General features: G+C 45.6%; 1 protein-coding gene across 4 annotated transcripts in view; it reads right to left on the bottom strand.

The window, feature by feature from the left end:
* The window catches only part of LOC147446736 (methyltransferase FFUJ_09178-like), a 52,107-nt gene extending 27,802 nt beyond the window's left edge, over positions 1 to 24,305 (bottom strand). The window contains exons 1-3 of one of the 4 annotated variants that reach the window (XM_086525913.1): positions 23,972 to 24,305; positions 23,765 to 23,875; positions 23,540 to 23,680 (exon numbers count right to left, since the gene is read on the bottom strand). In XM_086525913.1, the coding sequence (XP_086382039.1) occupies positions 23,540 to 23,680; positions 23,765 to 23,875; positions 23,972 to 24,271 (552 nt within the window). In that variant the 5' untranslated portion in view covers positions 24,272 to 24,305. The remainder of the gene's footprint in view (positions 1 to 23,539; positions 23,681 to 23,764; positions 23,876 to 23,971) is intronic. The other 3 variants (XM_086525914.1, XM_086525911.1, XM_086525912.1) reach the window with 3 other exon arrangements.
* Between the last annotated feature and the right edge of the window lie 1,108 nt (positions 24,306 to 25,413).

The following is a 25,413-nucleotide window of genomic DNA, read 5'->3' as shown; positions in this document are numbered from 1 at the left end:
TCGACAGAGAGGGTGACAGAGGTGCACAGCTGGCAGGGACGTGGATCCCATTGTTGCTATATGCTGATGATATTGTGCTGATATCCGACTCACCAGAAGGTATGCAACGACAGTTGGATGCACTACGCAGTTTTGCAAAGGATAGTGGATTGTGTGTAAACCTAGGTAAAACCAAGGTTATGGTGTTTAACACCACACCGCAATGGGTCAAGAGATCAGTACCTACTTTCAAATATGGTCAGGAGATTGTGGAGTATACAGATGCATACACTTACCTGGGGGTAGTCTTTACTGGGCCGAGATTTTCCTTGAGAAGAGCGGCAGAGACTAGACTAACCAAAGCTGGTGCGGCTCTGGGAGGAATGGAGAGGATGTGTTCGCAGGTTCAGTTCCAGGAACCTAGGACAAAGTTATGGCTCTTTGATACTCTGGTTGCCTCTACTATGTTATATGGGGTGCAGGTTTGGGGACCTTCTGTAGGCCAGGAGGGTTGGAGGCGTATGGAGAAGCCCCTGGTATCTATGATCTCTCGGCTGATTAGAGCCAAGGCTTCCGTACCACATGATATCATTCGAGCGGAATTAGTTGCTCCCCCTATGGTGATTGAGGCACTTGCTAGATCAGTTTCTTTTGTACAGAGTCTGTGGGATACTACCAAAGACAGATATGCTAGGGTGGCTCTAGAGTCCTCCAGACAATTAGCTCTTAATGGGGATACATCATGCTGGTATGCACAGATGGCATCATGGTTTCAGACACATGGTTTCACCATGGACAGGTTGCCTCCTTTTCAATACTCTCTACAGGCACCCTTGAGGTCTTTGATGCGGGTAGAGATTAATAGACTCATTCGTCAGGATCTGATTCAACTGGACACAAGGAGGACATGGATAGAGCCGATACAGGAGTTGGGCGCAAAGATGGCTTTCTATAGAGAGCATTTTCTCCACCTCACAGGGGATGGGTTTGTGATTCGACCTAGTTATATGGACAGGCATCTTTCTCATGGTGTCCGATGTGCCATTGGCCAGATACGCACGTCCTCACATCAGCTCGAGATTGAGACTGGCAGATTCAGAGGGACACCAGCAAATAGCAGGATATGCCGCTTATGCCATCTACAGCCAAAGACAGAGGTACATTACATATGTCATTGCACAGTGTACTATGAGATACGAGGCCGTTTTCATTGTCTATTCAGAGAAGGTTTTGGGCCACTATCTAGGGTCATGAGTTATGAGGATCAGAGATGTCTTGGGCTATATCTACTTGAGCTACACAGGCATAGAGAAACTTTATTGAGGAGAGCTGAAGAGAGACAACCCCAGAGACAGATCACAGATTTCTTTACACTAGATACTGAACACCCAGAAGAACAGACAGAGGAGCAACCAACAGTGGAGTGGTCTCCCCGCACTACTGGCATTCTCATAGACCGTGCAGTGGACCTAGGGAGATCTAGATGACACCGATGGAGAAGAGGAGCTACACAGTTTCGAAGGAGGCTACAGCAAAGGATTCGAGCCATACTTTTTCGTCGTCCAGAGTGCAGATGAAGATGGATCTCTATGCAGATAGATCTCTACTTCCCTCCCAAATTGTCTATACATTGTATAGCTCAGTTCACACGTTTCACGCCTCTCGGCTTTCATACCTATCCGCTTAGTTTAGGATTCCGCAGTATTTATATCTTGTTATCCCTAGTTTAGTTTAATTTATTTTGTTAATCTGACTTGATATCAGATACACCGCATTGTAACTTCCTGGTCTCATAGGTCACTTTGGCCTTTTGAAGACGTTAATATAACATTTCATTCTCTCTCTCTCTCTCTCTCTCTCTCTCTCTCTCTCTCTCTCTCTCTCTCTCTCTCTCTCTCTCTCTCTCTCTCTCTCTCTCTCTCTCTCTCTCTCTCTCTCTCTCTCTCTCTCTCTCGTGACTCTCTCATTCATTGTGTTCAGTTTCAATTCAGTTTCTCTTTTCAAGTGAAGTAAAGTAACCCTTGTGTTTGTGTGCGGGGTACTAGATCCGAGCAAAACTCTTTCTGTTGCACCTAACAGGAGACCTGTAACAGATGGTTTCTGTGATCTGCCTCTCTTGGAGAAGATGATGATATCGTGAAAAAAAGTGCCCACAAATGAACTGTACTCTCTGAAAATCATGTCCATCATGTGGTTGAATGCAGCCGGAGCATTCGTGAGACCAGAAGGCATCACCAAATACTCATACAGACCAAAAGACATCCTGAAAGATATCTTGTAGACATCCCTAGAAGCAATTCGGATCTGATGATAACCAATCTTCATATCAATTCTCCTAAAGCAAGTAGAACCCTGAAGCCTGTCTAGTATATCATCGATCCTCGGAATAGGGAATCTGATCTTGAAGGTGATTTTGTTGAGAGCTCTATAGTCAATGCACATTCTCCAAGATCCATCTTTCTTAAGAACCAACAACACAGGCGAACAAAATGGTGAAGTACTGGGCTGGATAAGACTCTTCTCAAGAAGCTCTCTCACCTAGTTCATAATTTCTTCATCTGGGCTCAGCTAACTCGGTCAGGTGGCCGGTTCAATGGTGTACAGCTTGGAATCAAATCAATCATGTAATCTTCAAGACGCGGAGGAGATAACTCTCCTGGTAAGCCTTCAGAGAAACAATCAGGCTGAGCTTGCAAAAAATCTTATCGTTCCTTTAAATTAAGCCAAACCTCATCTGTCATAGCTGCAGGCTTTGCATCTTGCAATGCACCATCGCAATCTTTTAAGAAAAGAATGCCCTGCTGCATTCACTTTTATGCACAAAAAACAAAAAACTCACCCAATTTATGCTACGTAAGTTTGTGAAGTCCAAAAACTCAAGTGATGAGGTTTTTGGGACTCTTTTATTAAAATGTGTCATTTGGTCACTTGGACAATGTGAAACCTTTAAAAATAGTCCAAGTGGCCCAAAGGCCAATAAATAAAGTATAATCATAGTAACAGGGGACGCCCCTTTTCGGGCTTCCTGTCCCCACTTACCGTCCCGCCCTCTTTTTTACACTAAAAATCCATTTGAGCCCCATCCCCCGTTCCCATCCCAGAATGCGTCCCTTGTGACTACGAGTATAAATCCTATATAGGCAATGGCGAGCTAAAAATATACTGAAAATATATTTGCGAAGCTCTCGAGTAGAGCTACGCGACGTTCCGGAGGAGGTCGGGAGCGACCTCTGGGCATTTACCCCCAACATAAGCTACTCAATACTCTTCGCAGTCAGTGGGATTCTTCAGCCGGCAATGCAACGCAGCAGCATCGATGCATCTTCCTTCACACATGGGTGAGACCATCAGCTCTTTTCAGCAAAGACCATGCCCACATCACAGGACATTATGCACCCACCCACTAATTCATCTTACACTCATCGTACATACCACCTTGATGTTTACATAGCCTACACATTGTTACCTCACTTTTGTACTTCCTCTCGATGATTGGCCACTGAGCATTGCCATGCCTTTGAAGGAAGATCGACATTGGATACACGAGAATTCCGATCTTGAGTACCAAGATCTACTTGCCTCTTATGCGGATATGGAAGGAGTTGGAGACAGGATCCCTAACCTCTCCTGCATTCGCATTCACATTCGCATGTAGAGTGCAATGTGCATCCACTTCCGTCGACAAGAAACCCTTGGATTTTTCTCTGAGCACCCTTACCTTTCAACTTCACCCGCAATGTTTGAACGACAAGTAATAAGTGACTTTTCATTAATACCCTTGTTGGAATGTAGTAGGGCAAATGGCTAGAGAAACTATAAAAGAAACCCATTGGGCGCTCAGTAGAAGGAGATGAATGCAGAGACACAAGGAGGTACGCGCCCAATCGGGAACACCTCAGGAGCTCTAGCGTTTTCTCCAGGATCAGCCCAGCGTTTGCAGCCCAAAAAACCAGAGTTTTCAGATCAGCCCTGAACCTCGCCCTATCGCACCCTTCCCGGTTGTAGAACCTCGCCACATCCACAATCATCACCCAGATCAGCCTAGCGTTTTCGGTTTCCGCCCAAAGCAGCCAATGCTTTGCAGATTCGGCCCAGATCAGCTAGCGTTTTTGCGTTCCAGCTTCGCATGCATTGACGGTGGCGAATCCTCGCCACAGTACCGCCGCAGTAACAGATCTCTAGCAGAAGTACCTAGCGTTTTCAGGTTTCCGGCTTGTCGTCGTCATCAAGTACCACATCATCAATACCCATTAGCATTAGCATCTCAACATCCAATCATTGTATGAGCATTTGTGCAAGAATAAAGAAAGTACTTGCTCTGACAACAAAGCAAGGGGGCCCTTGAGGGTTGGGACCCGACATCCCTGTGTCGTCTCTTTTCTCTCTTTTGTCTCTCTCTTTCTTTCAGTTCTTTCTAGTGAAGTAAAGTGTCCCTTGTGTTTGTGTGGAGTACTAGATCCGAGCTAAATCCTTACACACTTCCGTTGCACCCAACAATGTCACCTAAGAAGAATGCCATCTTGAGCACCTGTTGCCTCATAGAATATTGAACCGTAGACCACTCTACGTCCAAGAATCCCCATTTGTGAACTATGAACACATCACGTCCAAACTATCCTAGATAACGAACTTTGAAACACATCCTGTCCATAATACAGCCAACAACAATGGATTGGCGCGCACATCCATAGTGTTTTAGATACGTCGCATTGGTTCCTTGCCAAATGCATGTGCATTGAACTCTAACCCGCGAGTTTAAACACCGATAACTTGAACTCCAACACATGGGCCCAAATCATTTGTAGGGAGCATTGTTTGCCTCTCTCTGCCACTCACAAGCTTCTCCTTGGCTGAAGCTAGTGGCAGCAACGGCATCCACTTAACTAGAAGGCTGGAGTCCTTGCTAGTGTAGTCACACCAACAGACTCCTTATCGTCAAGGAAAAGACTCCTTATCATCCTTCATTGAGTCATTATCACTACTTTCCTCATCATGCTTTCCTTTGCCTTTGTCCTTTGTAGAGCTTTTGGCTTCGCCTTGGATCTGTAATCTGTAGACAAATGACCACGCTTCCCACAATTGTAACACGGCTAGTGGACTTCTTTCTGGAATCCAAAGCAACAAATGCTTCACCACATTTGTCAAAAACTCAAACTTTGCCTTGAGCGATTAACATGGCTTCCTCCTCAATGAGAAAACAGCTGAGAACATCAAATTCCAGCAACCAATAGCTGATCATGAATAGCCTTAGCCTCCATGGAACTTTCGCTTGAAAACTTGATGATAAATAATTGTCCAAGAAGGGTGAACACTTTTTTTTTTTTCCGAGAAAAAGATCCTTCTATTAGTGAATGAAAACTGCCCATAGGGCTACAACCACCTCTGCAAGAGAGGGCTACAACAAGCATGATGGGGAGACTCTCCCAATGAAAAAACAGCATATATACAATGAGGCTAAATCAAGAGATGGGGGGAGGGAAGAGCCACATAGGTGGACAGTAGTGCCATCTGAGCACCCCCTGGACTATGGTGTAGAAAGCATAGTTACCCGGAACGCGGAACGGGAACGGCAACGGGATCCCCGCGGAACGGGGGAATGGCTAGGGGTCCGGAACGGGAACGTCGCGGAACGGGAGGTATAAAAAACACCCAAATAGTGTAATTTTTAGCTCCTTGTGTTTAAATACAAGGAGTATTAGAGTGCTTTGACTCTAATACTCACAAAAAACTCGTTTTGAAGACCATTCAACCTTGCTATGACTAGATGATGAGAGAGAGAGAGAGAGAGAGAGAGTGAGATGGAGAGGGAGAGATTTGAGAGAGTGGGAGGGAGAGAAAGAGAGCTTGAAGGCTTGAAGCCTTGAGCCTTGAGAGAGTGAGTCTTGAGAGGGAGAGATCTTGAGAGTGAGAGGGAGAGAGCTTGAGCCTTGAGGATTAGCTTGTGAAGAGAAAGGGGGAGGGGGGTGCATTTTATGAGTCCTTGAGGCCTTGCACACTTTCAAAAGAAGCCCAAACATTTACTTCAATTTTTTCAATTTTTGCCAAATTTGTTTGTAGCCGTTGGCTGTTCCAGGCTCCGGGGGCGTTTCGGAACGTTCCGGAACGGCCGTTCCGGTTTGCATTGGCCACCCGGAACGTCACACATTCCGGGACGTTCCGGAACGTTCGGGAAGGGAACTGCCCCCCGGAACGCCGGAACGGGGGCTAGGGGGCGTTCCCCGGTAACTATGGTAGAAAGGCCCAGGGCGCCAGAGTCGAAGGATAGCCTCGCGGCGCTCCCGCATGCGGTCGGAGCTGCCCTGTAGTCCCTCAAGCTGTCCTCTAAGAGTATGGATCAGCTCTAACCAAAAGTCACGAACAGTCTCTGCTGATGGCACAGGGCGAGCCTCAAAGATGCGGAAACAACGGGCCCGCCAGATGAACCAAAGTGTCAGGCCACTAATGAGCTCCCAACACTCCTCTCTCTCACTGCACCACTCCTGTGGAGTAAGCTCTGAAGCAGGCTGGAGTGTAGGTGGCCCCCCCTGCATCACTATCATCCTGCTAGTGGAAGATAGCTCAAACTGAAGTGCCGGGCCCGTGAGGGTGGACCAAGCCGTTGCCCCCCAAGTGTATTGTCGAGCCGTGGAGAGAGCAGGCATCAGCCGAAGAGCTCGTAGCCACACCTGCTGGGCTGAGGGACAGTCCCAAAGACAGTGACGCTGACTCTCCACCAAATGGTCACAAGCTGCACATGTGGCCGAGAGACCACTATGCACTAGCCAGCTCCCTACTGCTGTGGCTCTATGTGCGACCAGCCACTGAAACAAGGTGACTCGCCTCGGCTGTCTGGAGTCCCACAACCTCTACCAAAAGTCTGCCAAGAACTCGACTGTGAGACCCTCCTCCCAATGACGTGCTACAGCGGGGAGGGCCTCTCTCTGTGCTGCTAGTATATGACATCGTAGAATCTCCAAAGTCTGTATAGATGGAAACATGTCCTTTGTAGGAGATTCTGCAATGGCCGACATTGCCTTCGCATTGCTCGCATCCCAATCAACACGTGATTTTAGATGCTCCTCATCCTAAAGAGGGGTGTACCTGTTGTAAATATTCCTTGTATGACACAGCTTCGAGTTGTCGACTATATCCCATAAGCCTTTCTGCGCGAACAAGAGTCGCAGTATCAAATTCCAATGAGCGTAATTATCGCCGTTTTATTTGCGCTCAAGCAAGGGAGGGACATGTTGCAGGTACAAGACCTGGAGAAAAAACCATCTTCTTCTTGCACTTCAAAAGACCTCATTCCCAAGCCACTCCAAAAGATTCTGCTAAAAAAGGGGCTCCAAAATCCTTACTTCCAAATCACCAAGACTTTGTTGACTTTAGACTTTGTTGACTTTCAACCTATTCGCTTCCCTAAGGCACGAACCATTCTCTACATAAAACATTTAAAAACGCTAAGACAAAACGGGGGGGGAGATCCACCGCCGTCAAGCGGAGCTCGGGTAGCGTTTCGAAACACAAGGGAGAGTCGCCTAGCTGTCATCGTCGCACTTGCAAACCCTAGCGTTTCAAGCGCCCAAGATTCCAGCAAGAGATAGTGTCACGTGACACATCCCAACCCTATGTGTCCGTGGACAAGGTACACCACAGCAGGGTTCAGTCAGTTCAGTCAAGTCTAGATTAGCAGTGATATGGCACTTTTGTGAGTCTATTCATAGACCGTGCATGCCCAGTCACTTACCATAGATGCATATCCTCCGGTTGCACATAGCATGATCATCAGTATTCCCTTCAGAATCCATCAGATTCAGTCAGGGGAATTTTCGAGTGCATTTAGCCTATTTTCCTATTTTTGGTTATTTTCACTTATTATTTTTAAGTGACTTTCCAACAAAAGTAGGTAGGGCAATTTTGCTAAGTTAATATATAAGCAAACCCAAGTTAGCACTTTCTGGCAGAAGAGGCAGCAGGAGCTTCCCGCTCAACAAGCAACTTCTCAACAGTATCCCCCAGCACCCCCAGCGTTTTGGATCCCCATCCTCGCCGGGCAAGTTCCCATCCTTGGCGTTTCCTCATTTGCAGACCATCACCATCAGCAATTTCAGCGTTTTTAGCATTGGAAAAGCCTGCAGTCCAGCGTTTTTCAACCTCATCAGAGCATTAGCAATATCAGCCAAAAACGCCAGCAGACATCAGCCTTTGGTAGCGTTTTTGCAGCAGGTAATCAGCCCATTAAAACGCAGCCTTGACTTGCAGATCTGCAGCGTTTTCAGCCTGCAACAGCCATATAAAAACGCAGCCTGACCCCCTTGACATCAGCGTTTTTATTCAGCCAAGAACCATCGACAAAAACAGTCAATTTCAGCCCCGAAACAGCCATGAAATTCAGCAAATAAAAGACCACAGATTTCAGCCTAAGTCGTCGTCGTCATCACCGTCGTCGTCATCGGCATAGTCCAAGTTGCATCAGTCCATTGCATACGTATTGTACACCTTTGTGCAATCAAAGTAGACCACTCTCGCCGACGAGAGTGGGGCCTTCGGAGGAGGGTTTTACAACCTCTCGGTGTCGTATATCTTCTCGCTCCTTCTCTGAGTCTCATTCACTTGCACGCACAATATCCACTCACTTTGTTCGTGATCATAGCACTCCATAAAGACGGAAGGCTCTCTCCTTCCCTAAGAACTAAAAGGAACCTTGAGCAATAAAGATCACTAATCTTTAGAAAATACAACATTCATTCCGCTGCACCTTACATTGGTATCAGAGCTTTGGAAGTGTTCTGCATTACTCAAGGGAGGAACCACAAGAATTTTTTTTTGCTTGTTGCGGTCGCACGAACCCAACTTCGCTTGGGCGTGGCGATCCCTAATCATGTTTTGTTGAAGAGTGACAGGAATCCCAAGAAAGAAGGGCTTGTCCAGCCTCCCCTTGTGTCTCTTTTCACTCATTGAGAGCGGACCGTGCACTTAGCGGCCGGCCAATCGACGTGAGGTGGGAAAAAGCAACCTTGGTGTGAGCGCAAGGCCGCCAAGGGGAGCGCCCGCAGAAAGGAGTAGAACTCGGGTGAAGAGAAGATCCTTCTCCAACGCGATTTGCAAGCGAAAGAACACCTCAAGAACCCAAGAACCAAGACCCTCAAGAACCCAAGTTCCTCGTGAACTTAAGAACCAAAGATCATAGTGCATGGTCGTCACCCGAAGCGGAATGGATACTTCGCATACAGGTGATGAGCATGAGAGAGGCGACGAAGACTCTTCCCCACCCGGAGATGATTTCCCTCCCCCTTCGCCATCTACGCCACCAAGTGCACCAAACCCTATGGAGGCAATGGTCAAGCAGATGATGGCCATGATGGATAGACAAGAAGCAAATTGCCTTGCTCAGGACCATGAGCACGCCGAAAGAGCCCGTGAGCGCGACAACAGAATTGCATGAATGGCCGCAGACCAAGCAGCCAAGGACCGCGAGCGCGACGACAGAAATGCAAGATTTGTCGCACAACAAGAAGAAAATCGCATTGCTTTAGACCGCGAACGCGACGCAAGAAAAGAAAGAAAAGAACTACGAAAGAAGGAAGCGGCAGCACGAGCTGCAGCCTTGGAGGCTGAGCGTGAAGCTCGACGAGAGCTACGCACTCAAGAATTGCTTGCCCAAGACTGGATTCCAAACATCCAGTCACAGAAAAGTTGACTTTCAGTAAGTATGACGGTAAGATGGATGCTAAGGTTATTCATTCCTGGTTGCATCAATTTAATGCTTATTTTGCGACAACTAAGAAGACAGGAAATAGCAAAGTTTTGACGGCAGCTATGTACCTTGCCGGTGATGCCATCAATTGGTACACGCATGGCAAGAGGCACAGCTAGCTGCGCACCTAGAGGCAGCCGACGATTTCACGCCCCTCTCTTTTAGTTGGGCTGATTTCCAAGACAAGCTCAAGGCGCGGTTTATGCCACCTTAGTACCTCGCACAACTACGCATGTCGGATGATGAGTGCAAAGAAGCTTTTCTCTTTGGATTGGACGAGTATATCAAGTACGATGTCGAGGTACTTGATCCAATCAATCTCAACAAGGCGGTAGCGATTGCTCTCACACAAGAGATGAAGCACAACAAGGGAAAGCCTAAGGAGAACAAGGCTTCCACAAGTACCTCACAGACTTCTCAGAACGGTAAGAATGGTAAGAATGATAACTCTTATAACCAATCTTCCAACAGTCTCTCATCAAAGAATTCTTCCAATGGATCTAAGGGTAAGGCTAACACAACTGCTAAACCTAAGCTTACTCCAGATGAAAAGGTAGCACAAGGAATTGTAGGAGGATACATCACTTCGGAAGAACAAAGCACTTATTCTAAGGAAGGTCGTTGTTTTCATTGTCACATTAAGGGTCACATAAAAAGAACATGTCCTAAGCTTGAATCGAATGAATCTAAAGAACCCAGAGCACCCACTACATCTGTCAATGCAATGAATGATAACACGAGTGTGCGCCAAGTTTCGCAGGACCCTCCCATTGATGAACGTTAAATGTTATGGTCATACGTCAGGGCACCGTTTTGTCATATTGTTTGACCCAGGTAGTATGCATGATGTGATCAGTTCTTCTCTTGTTGAGAGAGCCCGCCTCGAAGTTAGTCTGAGATCTCCTATCGAGGTCTCTGGCTTTCGTCCTGGTATGGACGCTCTCATTACGGAGGAGTGCCTTGATGTGTTGTTTGCAATTCAACAGACTGCCTTCACTAGAATATTTGTTGTTTTTCCTCTCTCAGGATGTGATATGATTTTGGGGATTCGATGGTTTCGTGAGACTAACGCTCTCATTGATTTTGAGGCTAACACTTTAACTCTCAATGCCAAAAGTGATTCTCCTAGTGTCTTTCATGGAGTGGACATTGCTCCTTCTCTATCTCTCATTGCTAATATGCAGGACAAGGTTGAAAGGATTCGGGATAAGGAGATTCTCTCAATCTCTTTTTCTCCACAGCATGACACACAGAATTTGCATGATTATGACAAGCATGATGATTTGAATGATAATGATTTGCATAATGATTAGGATAAAAAGAACCAGCATGATAAATTGCATGAAGATGATGTGATTGTTCACAAGGATGATGTGTTAGTGGATGCTTTTCCTAGCGAAGCTAACCTTGTTGTAGATTCGATCAATCACGAAGAACCGATCTTGGCTTTCGAGTCGAGGTCCAAAGAACCCCCACAAGACGATTCGATCATTCAGAAAGAAGTGATCTTGGCTCTCGAGCCTTGGTCCAAGAAACCATCACAGGAAGTATTATGTGTTCGCATGATTGATACGCACACATTGTTTGAGTGTTTCATTCGTGACGGTTTCCTGTATTTCAGTCAACATCGTTATGTGATCCCTTTTCCTAGACATGACATATTGTATGTTGAGCACGTTTCTCTCATGGATAAGCACGAATATATACGGATTTTTCGTGAAAAGCTGAAAAGTTTGTATGTAAGGAAGTCACATTCCATGTCTCTTCCTTGGCATGACACATTTTTCGAAAGAGCACATGATAGTATGAGCACCAAGCATGGGCATTTCCATTGTGATTTGCCACAGTTGATTGATTTCGATCAAACAGAAAAGATTCAAGCGCATTGTTTGCATGTGTTTGATGAACGGGTTGTCACTCCGTCTCTATGTTCATTTACATTGCATACACAGTCTTTAGAGAAGACAAGATTTGTTTCCTTCACTTTACATGGAATGGGTATGTTCATGGTTTTGTGTTGGAGATGGTGTCAGGAATTTTCAGCCATGGAGATTCTTGAAGACGAAAGAAGCAGGACTCTACACAAAGTTGACGCATCAAAGGAGCCACAGAAGACTTTGTGTCGCTTTCGGTGCGGCCCATAGAAGCAAGCGTTGCAGACCTTTATGAACTTCAAGTACCGCTCGACCCCCACAGCAGAGTGGACCGGCGAAGAGTCCCTTCCAGGATTCCGGATACTGTTGGCGATCTCCCTCGACGCCATATAGTTCGGTACCAGTACCTCACTTTGAAAAGGAGATAGTGTCACGTGACACATCCCAACCCTATGTGTCCGTGGACAAGCTACACCATAGCAAGGTTCAGTCAGTTCAGTCAAGTCTAGATTAGCAGTGATCTGGCACTTTTGTGAGTCTATTCGTAGACCGTGCATGCCCAGTCACTTAGCATAGATTCATATCCTCCGGTTGCACATAGCATGATCATCAGTATTCCCTTCAGAATCCATCAGATTCAGTCAGGGGAATTTTCGAGTGCATTTAGCCTATTTTCCTATTTTTGGTTATTTTCAACTATTATCTTTAAGTGACTTTCCAACAAAAGTAGGTAGGGAAATTTTGCTAAGTTAATATATAAGCAAACCCAAGTTAGCACTTTTTGGCAGAAGAGGCAGCAGAAGCTTCCCGCTCAACAAGCAACGTCTCAGCAGTATCCCCCAGCACCCCCAGCGTTTTGGATCCCCATCCTCGCCGGGCAAGTTCCCATCCTTGGCGTTTCCTCATTTGCAGACCATCGCCATCACCATCAGCAATTTCAGCGTTTTTAGCATTGGAAAAGCCTGCAGTCCAGCGTTTTTCAACCTCATCAGAGCATTAGAGATATCAGCCAAAAACGCCAGCAGACATCAGCCTTTGGTAGCGTTTTTGCAGCAGGTAATCAGCCCATTAAAACGCAGCCTTGACTTGCAGATCTGCAGCGTTTTCAGCCTGCAACAGCCATATAAAAACGCAGCCTGATCCCCTTGACATCAGCGTTTATATTCAGCCAAGAACCATCGACAAAAACAGTCAATTTCAGCCCCGAAACAGCCATGAAATTCAGCAAATAAAAGACCACAGATTTCAGCCTAAGTCATCGTCGTCATCACCGTCGTCGTCATCGGCATAGTCCAAGTTGCATCAATCCATTGCATACGCATTGTACACCTTTGTGCATTCAAAGTAGACCACTCTCGCCGACGAGAGTGGGGCCTTCGGAGGAGGGTTCTACAACCTCTCGGTGTCGTATATCTTCTCTCTCCTTCTCTCAGTCGCATTCACTTGCACGCACAATATCCACTCACTTTGTTCGTGATCATAGCACTCCATATAGAGGGAAGGCTCTCTCCTTCCCTAAGAACTAAAAGGAACCTTGAGCAATAAAGATCACTAATCTTGAGAAAATACAACATTCATTCCGCTGCACCTTACAGATAGGCAGCAACGGGAAAGAGGCAAAAGAACACCACACGCGCAACGTTTTAAAACGCCACCATAGGCGGGGGGAGAGGACCGCCGCGGGCAAAGAGGGGAGAGGAGTGTCACCAGCGTGTGACTACTATCTATCCTTTTTGTTGATTTCTTTCTTATTATCTATTTACTTTCACTTTTTGGAAACACCCCTCGGGAAATCTAACTGCCCTGCATTGCATAGCTAGTGTGGAACTGTCCAGAGAGAGTCCAGGCCTAAGGGCAAGAGAGCACTAAGGTTGGACAAGGACTATGGTTAGCCAAATTGGGGTCATTGACTAGCCAAAGTGGAATCCTTTGCTACAGAGGCTACATTTCAGTTCTGGATGTGGCCGCAGTGTACAAAGAGGGTCGGATGACCTAGAAAGATACAATGGCAGCATCTCCTAAAATTTAGGGAACTGCTATTTTGGGACCTGAAAATGTGTTTGCGTCATTACCTCCGGAATGACAAGGGGAACATTTTCTTACTCTGCCGTGAAGTCAACTGGGCAACCGGTTGGGAGATTTCTAGGCAGCAACCCTAAAACGGGAAAATGCTTGTAAATGCGCCAAGTGGCACATTCTGGTGCAGTTTCCAATGCAAGGAAGAGTTGGCGCTGAATTTGAAGAGAGGAGGGACTGTTTTGCAGAATTTGTCACAGGTTAAGAGCTATGGAGTGCTTGCTTTCCCTCTTATGCACAGTGCGGTGCCAGGAGTGATGCCCCGCACGCTACGCACTGCCCTCTCTCTCCCCTTTGGCAGTATGTTATGCCCCACTAGTGGGCTCTTCATTTGACCAATGTACAATTGTGTGGGTTCATGCGCGATTGCCGAGGCAAGAGCCTCTTGCACAGGTACTGGATTAGCTAGCGGCTAATCCCCCCACAGGTACAGGTGAATTCGGAGAGGTTTCACGCCAGAAATCTCGTCCGATTCAAAGGGCAAGTAGCCCTACAGGTGCGGGAGCTCGAGGACTTGCTAAGGATGCGACCGGCACGCGAAACGGAGCCCAAAACAGTGAATTACAGCTTGCTGTGTATTTTTGCAGGTTTAGGGTTTTGGCCCTAAACGGACCCTAATACCCCCAGGAGGTTCGAGGACGCAAGGGGACCGCTGTATAGGCGATCTGGCGCATTTTCAGGGCTGAAAACAGAGATTTCAGCGTGCTGCAGATTCTCGCCAGGTTTTGCAAAGTCCCCGTATGCGTCGGGAAAGTCATTTAATGCATGGGAATACTGACCGTGAAGGGTTCTAGTACAGTTATGCTGCCGAAATCAGGCCAGAACAGTCAAAATTCAGCCAAGGTTGTGCGGGGCAGCTTGGAAAGAACCATAGCGTTTATTCCCTCTTTTGAACAATAAAGAAATACCGAAAGGGGCGCCTAAGTTAGGGGCCAATATGGTGTCGGTCTACGCATACAGGTGCAATCTAGCAGCCTGTATTCCTGTCCCCTTTGTTGTGTCTTGAAAGTACAGGTAAAGTGGATGACAAATTAAATGGGTGAAAGCAAATAAGGTTAAAGTTTAAAGTCTACCGCCCTTTTTGGATTGAACAGGCCGGTTTCATGGTTCCATCGACAGGATTAAATCACTTTTTCCCATAGAAGTGAGCCTTGGTCAGTTTGGGCTTGAAGACACAGGGGATCATAGAGCAGACACAGGGAATTGCAATTATGGCTGACAGACCAAATGATGTGACTGAAGAGGTTTCCTCTTCACAGGGTCAACAAACACATGAAGTGGGTGAGTATTCAAGACCACCACAGACGGATGATGATATATTCAGGACCCAGTTGGCTACTGCAGTGGCTATGTTCACACAAGTAATGCAGAACCCGAGGTTTTTAGCCTTTCTGCAACCTCCTCTTCCGTCTCAGCAAGTTGGGTCATTGGATCATATTCAAAAGCCTGTTAAGGCTCGAGCACATGTAATTCATACTGCACAGTCAATGGAAACACCTGTACACTTTACGGAGAACATGCAGTCTCCACAACCTGTGCCTAAGGTGCAAGAACACGTGGCTGAGATGCCAGTCTTTCAAGTTGTACCAGTTCAGCCCACCACCTTTCAGCAGTCTATAGCTGGTTCTAAAGGGCAGGGAAGCAACCTACACGCTATGAAACAGGTCTTCCCACCACCTTCAGTACACCCTGGCTATTTTGGAGGTGGATCGGTATTCCAGAGGATGGCTAGTCATGCACCTGGAAATCAGTTTTACACGCTAGGAACAGTGTTTGGGGGTGCTCAAACGATAATGCCTAACCCCATGTACAGTGTCATGGGTATGCAACCAGGGCTTCAGAGCACTCAGGGCCAATTTGGGATGCCACAGGCAAATTTTGGTATGGCTGGAATTACAAATCAGCAGCCAAGTATGGCATTTCAAGGTCCACTTAATTGCGGTCAGGGAACACAAATAAACCCTAACAATGTTCCCATGTTTCAGTCACTTCCATATGACAATTTAACCCCGCTGGAGAGGCCAACTCCATACAAAGAAGGTGGCAAAGGTATGTCTTTCACGACCTTTAAAGGGTTTGATGACAGGAAGAAGGCTCTCTCATTCCTCCAGCAGTTTGACAAGGCCTATGCAGGGGGAAACTTTATAGAGGCTTCAAAGGTCCGCAAGGCAGCCACTTTCTTGACAGGGAATGCGGGACAATGGTGGACAACTTTATTGCTTCAAGGGCAAGCTCCGTCCACATGGATTTACTTCAAGCAGATTTTTGCAGCAGCATGGTTATCTGATGACTTTGAAGCAGATGTCATGACAGAATGGCACCAGCTTAATGCTGCCACTTGCAAAAATCTGGATGATTACAATCGGAAGGTTTGGAAAGCTCTACTTCCAGTAACTTCCTATAGGTTTGTGCCATTGACAGAACGGATTGAAAAATATTGTTGTGGCCTACCTAAAGGATTGAGAAAGTACTGTACGCAGACAAAAGTCACTACTTTGACGCAGCTCATCGAGGTAGCAAACACTGGCAATGGTTTGCTCAAGGGAGAAGATTGTGAATTTAACACTGGCGTCAAGGCAAGATCAGGCAAGAAAAATTCAGCCAAGAAGCACGTTCCCAATGAGGCTCCTAGAGGGACTCGAGAGTCAGCTTACGCAGGGAAAGATAAAGCTACGGCTGAATCAGAAAAGAGACCAGCAAAGAAATGGAAAAGACGTTTTCCTCGCAAGTCAGAAGAGCAAAAGAAGGTCCTGAGGACAGAGAAGAAATGCTTTATATGTGAGCAGCCTGGCCACATTGCTTACAACTGTCCTACAAAGAAAAGGCCAGCTGATTCTTATGACAAGGAAGACAAGAAAGGAAAGAAGCCCATGGCTAGTCTAGTGCCAGATATGGTGGGCGACAAGCCAAATTCAGATGCAAGTGAGCTTTGCAGAGCATGGGGAAAGGTCAGGGATCAAACAGTGCTTATCTTCTTTGACCCAGGGGCCAAAGCCAACTTCATTTCCCCAGAATTGGCTTCAAAGTTGGGAATCAGACCTGAAGAGATGGGGTATACAGCAGAGGCAGGTTTGGCATGTCTTGGCCATACAGAGGCTGTGACACCCATCATTGGAAAGTTGCGTCTGCATATCCAGTCCTATGTAGATGTTGAAGAATTTTACATCATGCCACTGGATGGATGTGATGTGTTGTTAGGTATTCCTTGGTTATTTCGTGTACAGGGAATCATGGATGCCTACAACAAAAAGAACACTGTACAGAGCAGGGGAAAGACTCACATTCTGAATGTAAAGCTTAAAGGAGAGTCTATTCCCACTGTATCAGCTTCTGCTATTACTTTTGTAATGAAAAAGCATCTTTCTGCGTACTTGGTTTTTGCACGTGAAGTGTCAGATTGTGATGAGTCAAATTCATCTGTGCTAGATAAAAAAAGGTCAATGTTTTTACAACAGTATAGTGACTGTTTTTCCGATTCATTACCGTCTCAATTACCGCCAGAGAGACCCGAGGACCATGCGATAGATTTGGTGCGAGGCAGTAGCCCACCAAATAAGCCTCCGTACAGGGTTAGTGCGGCTCAGCAGAAAGAGATAATGGGCCAAGTACAGGAGCTACTAGAAAAGGGGCTGATTCAGCCCAGTTCATCTCCATTCTGTTCTCCAGTGTTGTTGGTGCAAAAAAAGGATGGCTCATGGCGTATGTGCATCGACTACCGTGCACTGAACAAGAATACCATCAAGAATAGGTTCCCTATACCTAGAATTGATGATATTATGGACAAATTAGAAGGAGCAGCTATGTTTAGCAGAATAGATATAAAGAGTGGGTACCATCAGATCCGCATTAGATCAGATGATGTGCACAAGACTGCTTTTAGAACGACGTTTGGCCTTCACGAATTTTTAGTGATGCCCTTTGGTCTCACAAATGCTCCTGCTACATTCAATAGGATGATGGACAGAATTTTCCGTCCACACCAGCAGTTTGTTGGTACATTCTTTGATGACATATAGTCTACTCAAAGAATGAAGAGGAGCATAGGCATCACATGGCCATTGTGTTCAAAGAGCTACTCAGTCATAGGTTGCTCATCAATGCAAAGAAAAGTGAGATTTTTCTGGAAGAGATTCACTTTCTGGGACACATTGTCTCAAAGGATGATGTCAGAATGGATCCTGCAAAAGTTGAAGCGATCAAGTCATGGCCAGATTTGAAGACGGTGCATGATGTCCAAAGCTTCTTGGGACTATGCTCCTCTTACAGAAGGTTTACCCGAAATTTCGCTGAGATTGCTTCACCTTTACATGCTCTTCAAAAGAAGGCAGTCACCTTTAGATGGACACAGAAAGAGATTGCAGCTTTTAATCTCTTATAGGAAAAGATGACTTCAGATCCAGTCATTGTGTTGCCAGATCTTAGGAAGTCATTTGTGGTCCAGTGTGATGCCTGTGGTAGTAGCATTGGTGCTACTATCACAAAAGGCACCTGGGTTATTGCAACCACTACCTATTCCAGACAAACCATGGGAAAGTATTGCTATGGATTTTATCTTTGATCTTCCGAGAACGCAGACAGGAAATGATGGTATTTGGACCATTATTTGCAGATTCAGCAAACAGGCTCATTTTATTCCTGTCAGGAAGAAGATAAAGCCAGATCTGATGGCACGCTTGTTTATGAGCAATATTTTCAAGTATCATGGCATGCCACAGTCGATTGTTAGCGACTGTGATCCACGCATGACAAGTTTATTCTGGAGACGCTTGTTTGAGAATATGGGCACCACGCTCAAATTCTCTTCTTCATTTCATCCTCAAACAGATGGGCAGTCAGAAGAGGCAAATTCTACTGTCCTAGATCTGCTAAAGTGTTATGTGTCAGAGCATAAAGGAAAGTGGGAGCAGTATTTGCCATTGGTGGAGTATGCATACAATAATACAGTGCATTCATCAACTGGCAAGGCACCTTTTGAGATAGTTGAAGGTGGCAAGAAAGTTCCTCCCATACTGCATACAAAAGACAAGATATTTGAAGCAGATAAGTATGTTCAGGACATGGCTGAAATGTACAAGAAGGTCAAAGTGGCCTTGGAAAGGACTCAGGCAAAGCAAAAGAAAGCAGCTGATCGTCACCGTCGTGAAGTGGTATATTCACTTGGTGATTGGGTGCTTTTACGCTTTGAAAAGGCAAGGTTAAAGAAGATGAAGGGCAAGGAAAGAGTGTTTTTAAAGCTCAGCATGCGTTATTATGGGCCTTTTCAAGTGTGCGACATAATCAGTGATGTTGCATATAGGCTGAAATTGCCTGACAGTTGGAAGATTCACAATGCGTTTCATGTGAGTCTTCTCAGACCCTATGTGGGTGATGTGCCAGAAGATATGCAAGTTGAAGATCAACCGGAAGTCAAAGAACTTGACGAGATCTTGGTCCCTGAACAGATTTTGGCACACAAAGAAAGGAAAGTGAAAGGCAAGGTTGCTAGGCGTTACTTGGTAAAGTTCAGAAACTATCCACCAATGGATGCTAAGTGGATGGAAGAAGGTGAACTTGCAGAGTCACCAACTGTGTTATCACTTTACCTTGAAGCCTTCGATTTGCAACCTACCTTGACCCCTTGAGTTTCAGAGCTACATGGATTGTCAGTGTGACAATGGCCTTTGAAACAAATGATGTACATGGTATTTAAAGTGAGCTCAAATAAAATACATGTTACATGAATGTTAGAGCTGTACAGATTGTCAGTTTGGCAATTGCTCTTATGGAATGTCCAAAAGTTTGGTTAGTGCTATAGAAGTGAGTATTTCTTGTCAGATTGTCAAGGATACAGTAATTGCTTCTATTAATGAGTACATGTGTAACTGCATTCTTAAACTGTCGGTTTGGGTATGCTTGAAAGTGTTACGGGATCCAACGTGTACTATAAGACAGTGGCAAAATGTGCAGCTACCATTTTGTCATTGGAAAGTTAGTGACTCAAAGCAATGGCACAGTGCGAAGCTACCACTATGTCATTGGGACAGGGTTCACACGCAGGCAATACATGAGTCGACGAGGTGTTGAATACACCAGGGTTGACAATGAGCATGTATGTGTCGTACATGTGTTGCCAGGTGTTGAATACATCAGTGTTGACTAGGAGCATGAACGACATAGATGCAAACGAGGACGTTTGAGATTTCAAGAGGGGGGTATGTCACCAGCGTGTGACTATTATCTATCCTCTTTGTTGATTTCTTTCTTATTATCTATTTACTTTCACTTTTTGGAAACACCCCTCGGGAAATCTAACTGCCCTGCATTGCATAGCTAGTGTGGAACTGTTCAGAGGGAGTCCAGGCCTGAGGGCAAGAGAGCACTAAGGTTGGACAAGGACTATGGTTAGCCAAGTGGGGTCATTGACTAGCCAAAGTGGAATCCTTTGCTACAGAGGCTACATTTCAGTTCTGGATGTGGCCGTAGTGTACAAAGAGGGTCGGATGACCTAGAAAGATACAATGGCAGCATCTTCTAAAATTTAGGGAACTGCTATTTTGGGACCTGAAAATGTGTTTGCGTCATTACCTCCGGAATGACAACGGGAACATTTTCTTACTCTGCCGTGAAGTCAACTGGGCAACCGGTTGGGAGATTTTTAGGCGGCAACCCCGAAACGGGAAAATGCTTGTAAATGTGCCAAGTGGCACAGTTTGGTGCACTTTCCTCATGCAACAAGAAGTGGCGCTGAATTTAGAGAGGGAGGGCTCAGTTTTCAGCTTTTGTCACAGGTTAAGAGCTATGGAGTGCTTGCTTTCCCTCCTATGTACAATGCGGTGCCAGGAGTGATGCCCTGCACGCTAGGCACTGCCCTCTCTCTCCCCTTTGGCAGTATGTTATGCCCCTCTAGTGGGCTCTTCATTTGACCAATGTACAGTTGTGTGGGTTCATGCGCGATTGCCGAGGCAAGAGCCTCTTGCACAGGTACTGGATTAGCTAGCGGCTAATCCCCCCGCAGGTACAGGTGAATTCGGAGAGGTTTCACGCCAGAAATCTCGTCCGATTCAAAGGGCAAGTAGCCCTATAGGTGCGGGAGCTCGAGGACTTGCTACGGATGCGACCGGCACGCGAAACGGAGCCCAAAACAGTGAATTACAGCCTGCTATGTATTTTTGCAGGTTTAGGGTTTTGGCCCTAAACGGACCCTAATACCCCCAGGACGTTCAGGGACGCAAGGGGACCGTTGTACAGGCGATCTGGCGCATTTTCAGGGCTGAAAACAGAGAATTCAGCGTGCTGCAGATTCTCGTCAGGTTTTGCAAAGTGCCCGTATGCGTCGGGAAAGTCATTTAATGCGTGGGAATACTGACCGTGAAGGGTTCTAGTACAGTTATGCTGCCGAAATCAGGCACAGTTATGCTGCCGAAATCAGGCCAGAACAGTCAAAATTCAGCCAAGGTTGTGCGGGGCAGCTTGGAAAGAACCACAGCATTTATTCCCTCTTTTGAACAATAAAGAAATACCGAAAGGGGAGCCTAAGTTAGGGGCCAAGGGGCCAATCTGGTGTCGGTCTATGCATACAGGTGCAATCTAGCAGCCTATATCCCTCTCCCCTTTGTTGTGTCTTGAAAGTACAGGTAAAGTGGACGACAAATTAAATGGGTGAAAGCAAATAAGGTTTAAGTTTAAAGTCTACCGCCCTTTTTGGATTAAACGGGCCGGTTTCAGAGGAGTGCCTTCTCTTTTGAACGCTGGCTTATCTCGTCCAAGGCTCTGATATCAGGTCAAAGTTGACGATGCAAAAGCATTGAACCAAGGGGAGAGAGAGAGAGAGAGAGAGAGAGAGAGAGAGAGAGATGAAATGAACTATTATATTAACGTCTTCAAAAGGCCAAAATGACCTATGAGACCAAACTGTTACAAAATTGTGAATCTAATACCATGTAGGGGTACAAAAAGACTAGAACAAAAGTACTACTACTACTAGAATCCATCCTCATCTGCACTCTGGATGTTGAGAGAGTATGGCTCGAATCCTCTGTTGTAGTCTCCGTCGATGCTGTGTAGCCCCTCTCCTCAATCGTGGCCGTCTGGATCTCCGTAGCTCCAGTGCTCGGTCAATGAGAGTGCCGGTAGTGGTCGAATGAGTGTGGGCCAAGCTTTGCAGTGATGGCTGCTCCTCTGGCTGTCCCATATCTAGTGAAAAGAAATCTGTAATCTGTCTCTGGGACTGTCTCTCTCTAGCTCTCCCCAGTACAGTGTCTCTATATCTGTGTAACTCAAGTAGATAAAGCCCAAGACATCTCTAATCCTCATAACTCATGACCCTAGAGAAAGGACCAAACCCCTCTCTGAATAAGCAGTGGAAACGGCCCCGAATCTCATAGTACAGCAATGACATATTCAATGTAGCTCTGTCTCTGGCTCTAGCTAGCATAAGCGGCATATCCTGTTGTCTGCTGGTCCGACTCTCAATCTCCAGCTGATGTGAGGATGTGCGTATCTGACCAATGGCACACTGCAAACCATGAGACATAAGTGTATCCATGTAGCTGGGTCGAATCACAAGCCAATCTCCTGTGAGGTGGAGAATATACCCTACCCAAGATTTGACAAATAAGTAAAAAAGATACCTAAAGCCAAAATAAATATTTGGATCACGTTGGGCTATTCACTTGAGATGCTACAAACTTTAGCTATAGATGGGAGTATAGATACATCGAATCAAATAAGCCAAATATAAGAGAGAGAACCACAATCGGAGAAGCATTACATAGGCACAACATACATGTATGGTGTACTATGACATCGAAGGGAGATACCAATGCTTGTTTTGGGAGGGTTTTGGGGCACTACAGCCGATCATGCAATTTGAGGATCAGAGATGTTCGGGTTATGTAAAATAAGTGAAAGCCTCACATAAGCATTCTAAAACAGAACTAAAAGGAAATCACATGAGGCCATTGCTAAAGAGACCAAGTCACTGACTAAAGAAAGGCACAAATGGCTGTGGGTGATCAAGACTAATACACGTACAACAAGGTGGCACAAAGGATGAATGGAGCATGAACCACTATGGAGGGGTATCATGCCATGTATTATTGGCCTGTATGAGAGCAAAGAAAACTTATGTGCAAGACCAATGGTGCAAAAGTATGGCAAAACAATCAATGTCGCAACAAAATGAAAGCCCAAGCATGAAAATCTCTTGCCTACATTATCAATAAGGTCAATAAGTCACATTTCGTGCATCAACTGACTCCATGTACGGCTAGTTTTTGAAGGCTCCCACTGCCCTTGTCTGGTACTTTTACCCTACAGGAAGAGTAGAAGAAATATCAAACTTCAAAAGAAGGGTAAGGTCGTGAAATATCTTCAGGTAACCTTCTAAATTTAGCTTCAATACAGTTTAATGACAGGTAGAGTGACATTAATGCTTCAAATGAAGGATTGAGGTCACCCTTCAAATATGAGCCTTCACCCCATGGATCCTTGTTGTGCCTCCTTTCTTTGACATTATTGAAAGATTTTCCACAAGCTGTCCGTGAATTTTCTGGAAGAGAACGACGAAGTCCACACGTAAAATGTACTTTTTCGTCTCTCTTTTTTGTGCACCATTAGAACACGGTCCTTAACAAAATCTGTTTGACATGACTGGCCAGCCTATAAAAATCTTTACCTGCACTTAACTCCCTCCACTTCTGCACGCTCACAGGAATATAAAATGTTCATTTGCCTAGGCTTTAAGCCAATTGTTTAACATTTAAAGGCCCAGATGGTTTGATCAAACTGCATTAAAATCACTCCCTTCACAAGATTGCATATACTCACCATATGATACAAAAACCAACAAGAGCATTACATATACTTATTGTAAGACAATAAGAGCATTACTAACCTCGTACAGACCAAAGGTGCTAAGACCCGTTGCACATCCAATGTCAAGAATATTTGTTGGCCTTATTTTTAGCATTGAGAGCAATTTTTCGTGATAACCATCTCGTAATCTGACATCACCATTTGGATCAAGCTTTTTCCTCTGCACAAGTAGGCAAAGCACATGCATAAAGATCACTCCCTGTTTCTCTATTCAGCAAAAGCATGATGAGATTTACGCACAGACCTCTGGATCAAAAACATTAGCATGAACAGATTTGGCTGCTAGTTCCACCTCCAGAGCTGCATCCCATGACAGATTTCCCGTCTCATATGCGTGAAAAGGTTTCAAATAATACTGGAAACATGATTGAGAGAAGAAACCATGCAATGGCATTACATGCAGAAGAGAAAAAAGGGGGTTTATGTACTAGAGCATTGCAGGGCCACTTACGTCTGGATAAGTGAGGGCTTGATTTTGAACAGCTTCAAGCTCTGAAGGCCAGTCGTGGAGCTGCAGGCGAGCAAGCTCAGGAGCCCAAGGATATCCAATTTCTGTGCCACGCTTCACAATCATACTTTTAGCCTGACTTGCTGCAAAGTTGAAGAAAGGCTTGAAGCGAAAGAGCGCATTGACAGCGCCAGTTGCAATGCTCATTGGAGACAGGCTTCCAGGAATAGTAGCAGCTTCCATCACAGAATCGCTTTCGAGTGCTTGGGAAGGATCGCTGCGTTGTAGGTAATGCAATCTCATACGTGCTTGTTTTGCCAGGAGACTTCTACTCGAGAATAAACTTTATCCGTTGTAATTTGTAGTGGGCGGCCATTTTTCCCCCAAAGAAAAAAAGAAAAAAGTGGAGCGAGACCAAATTGTCCGCATTTACTACTCCCTACTCGCTCTACTTTTAAAAAATTATTGATTAACGCTGATTATTCGGCTCCCCTCACGCGGCGAGTTCCTAAACAAAACTCCTTTGTACCTCCCTCCCCCTGTGTCGCCGCACTACCCTGCCTCCATTGTTCCGCAGCGTCTCAACCCCTAGCCTCCATCACTCTCCTCCACTGTCTCTACATAGCCTCACCTCCTATCATGCCTGCCCACACTTTCTTCTTGCTTGCGATTTTTGTTCCACATACGGATTGAGAGAGGGACGAACAGCCTATGCGCACGAGAGAGAAAGAGGCGAACAGCCCTGCATGAGAGAGAGAGAAATCTTCCTTCCTTCTTTGGCCCATCCTCCTCGTGTCGCACTTCAACAACGAAACCCTCTCCATCGAGGAGCGAAAGAGCGCGTGCTACAAGGAACTCGATGTAGTCCTCATGCACGAGTTGCAGTTCTCTAACTCAGAGAGCTGAGAGCATCTTTGAAGATTCTCTCTCTCATTTCTTTTTCACAATGTGTAACACCTACTTGCGTAATTTATGAGCCTTTTGATGCAAAGCTCAAACTTTTGCCACGTCTCACTTTTTTTTTTAAAAGAGAATCACCTACAACTTTGAAATAACGGCACGCACACACCCAAACCACTGGTTGCGAAAAAAAGCTCCATACCCGAGATTTTAGGCAGCCTCGACCCCTTGCCTTTGCACTGGTGAGGATTGAGCTTTAGCCAACTCAGCTAGGTAGTGGCATCGAACCAATAAAGTTTCAACATGAGATATTACTTGCCTTACTTTTTAACGATTTGTTAAAATTATGAGACCTCCAAATAAGCTATGGATTGGTAATATGATAAAAAAATTAATGCCTCAAACTAGAGAGCTTATCGTGGCCCTAGGTATTGGAATCTCAATCATACAAGGTAATATGTTAAGCATAAGCGCATTCATGAATATTTGAATTGATAGGGGGGCACTTGAGGACCTTCAAATTTCCATATTGTATAGTTTCTTTG

Source organism: Adiantum capillus-veneris, chromosome 12 (assembly GCF_014529385.1).
Source record: "Adiantum capillus-veneris isolate H3 chromosome 12, ASM1452938v2, whole genome shotgun sequence".
Classification (NCBI taxonomy): Eukaryota; Viridiplantae; Streptophyta; class Polypodiopsida; order Polypodiales; family Pteridaceae; genus Adiantum; species Adiantum capillus-veneris.
This window is presented reverse-complemented; position numbering and strand designations above follow the sequence as displayed.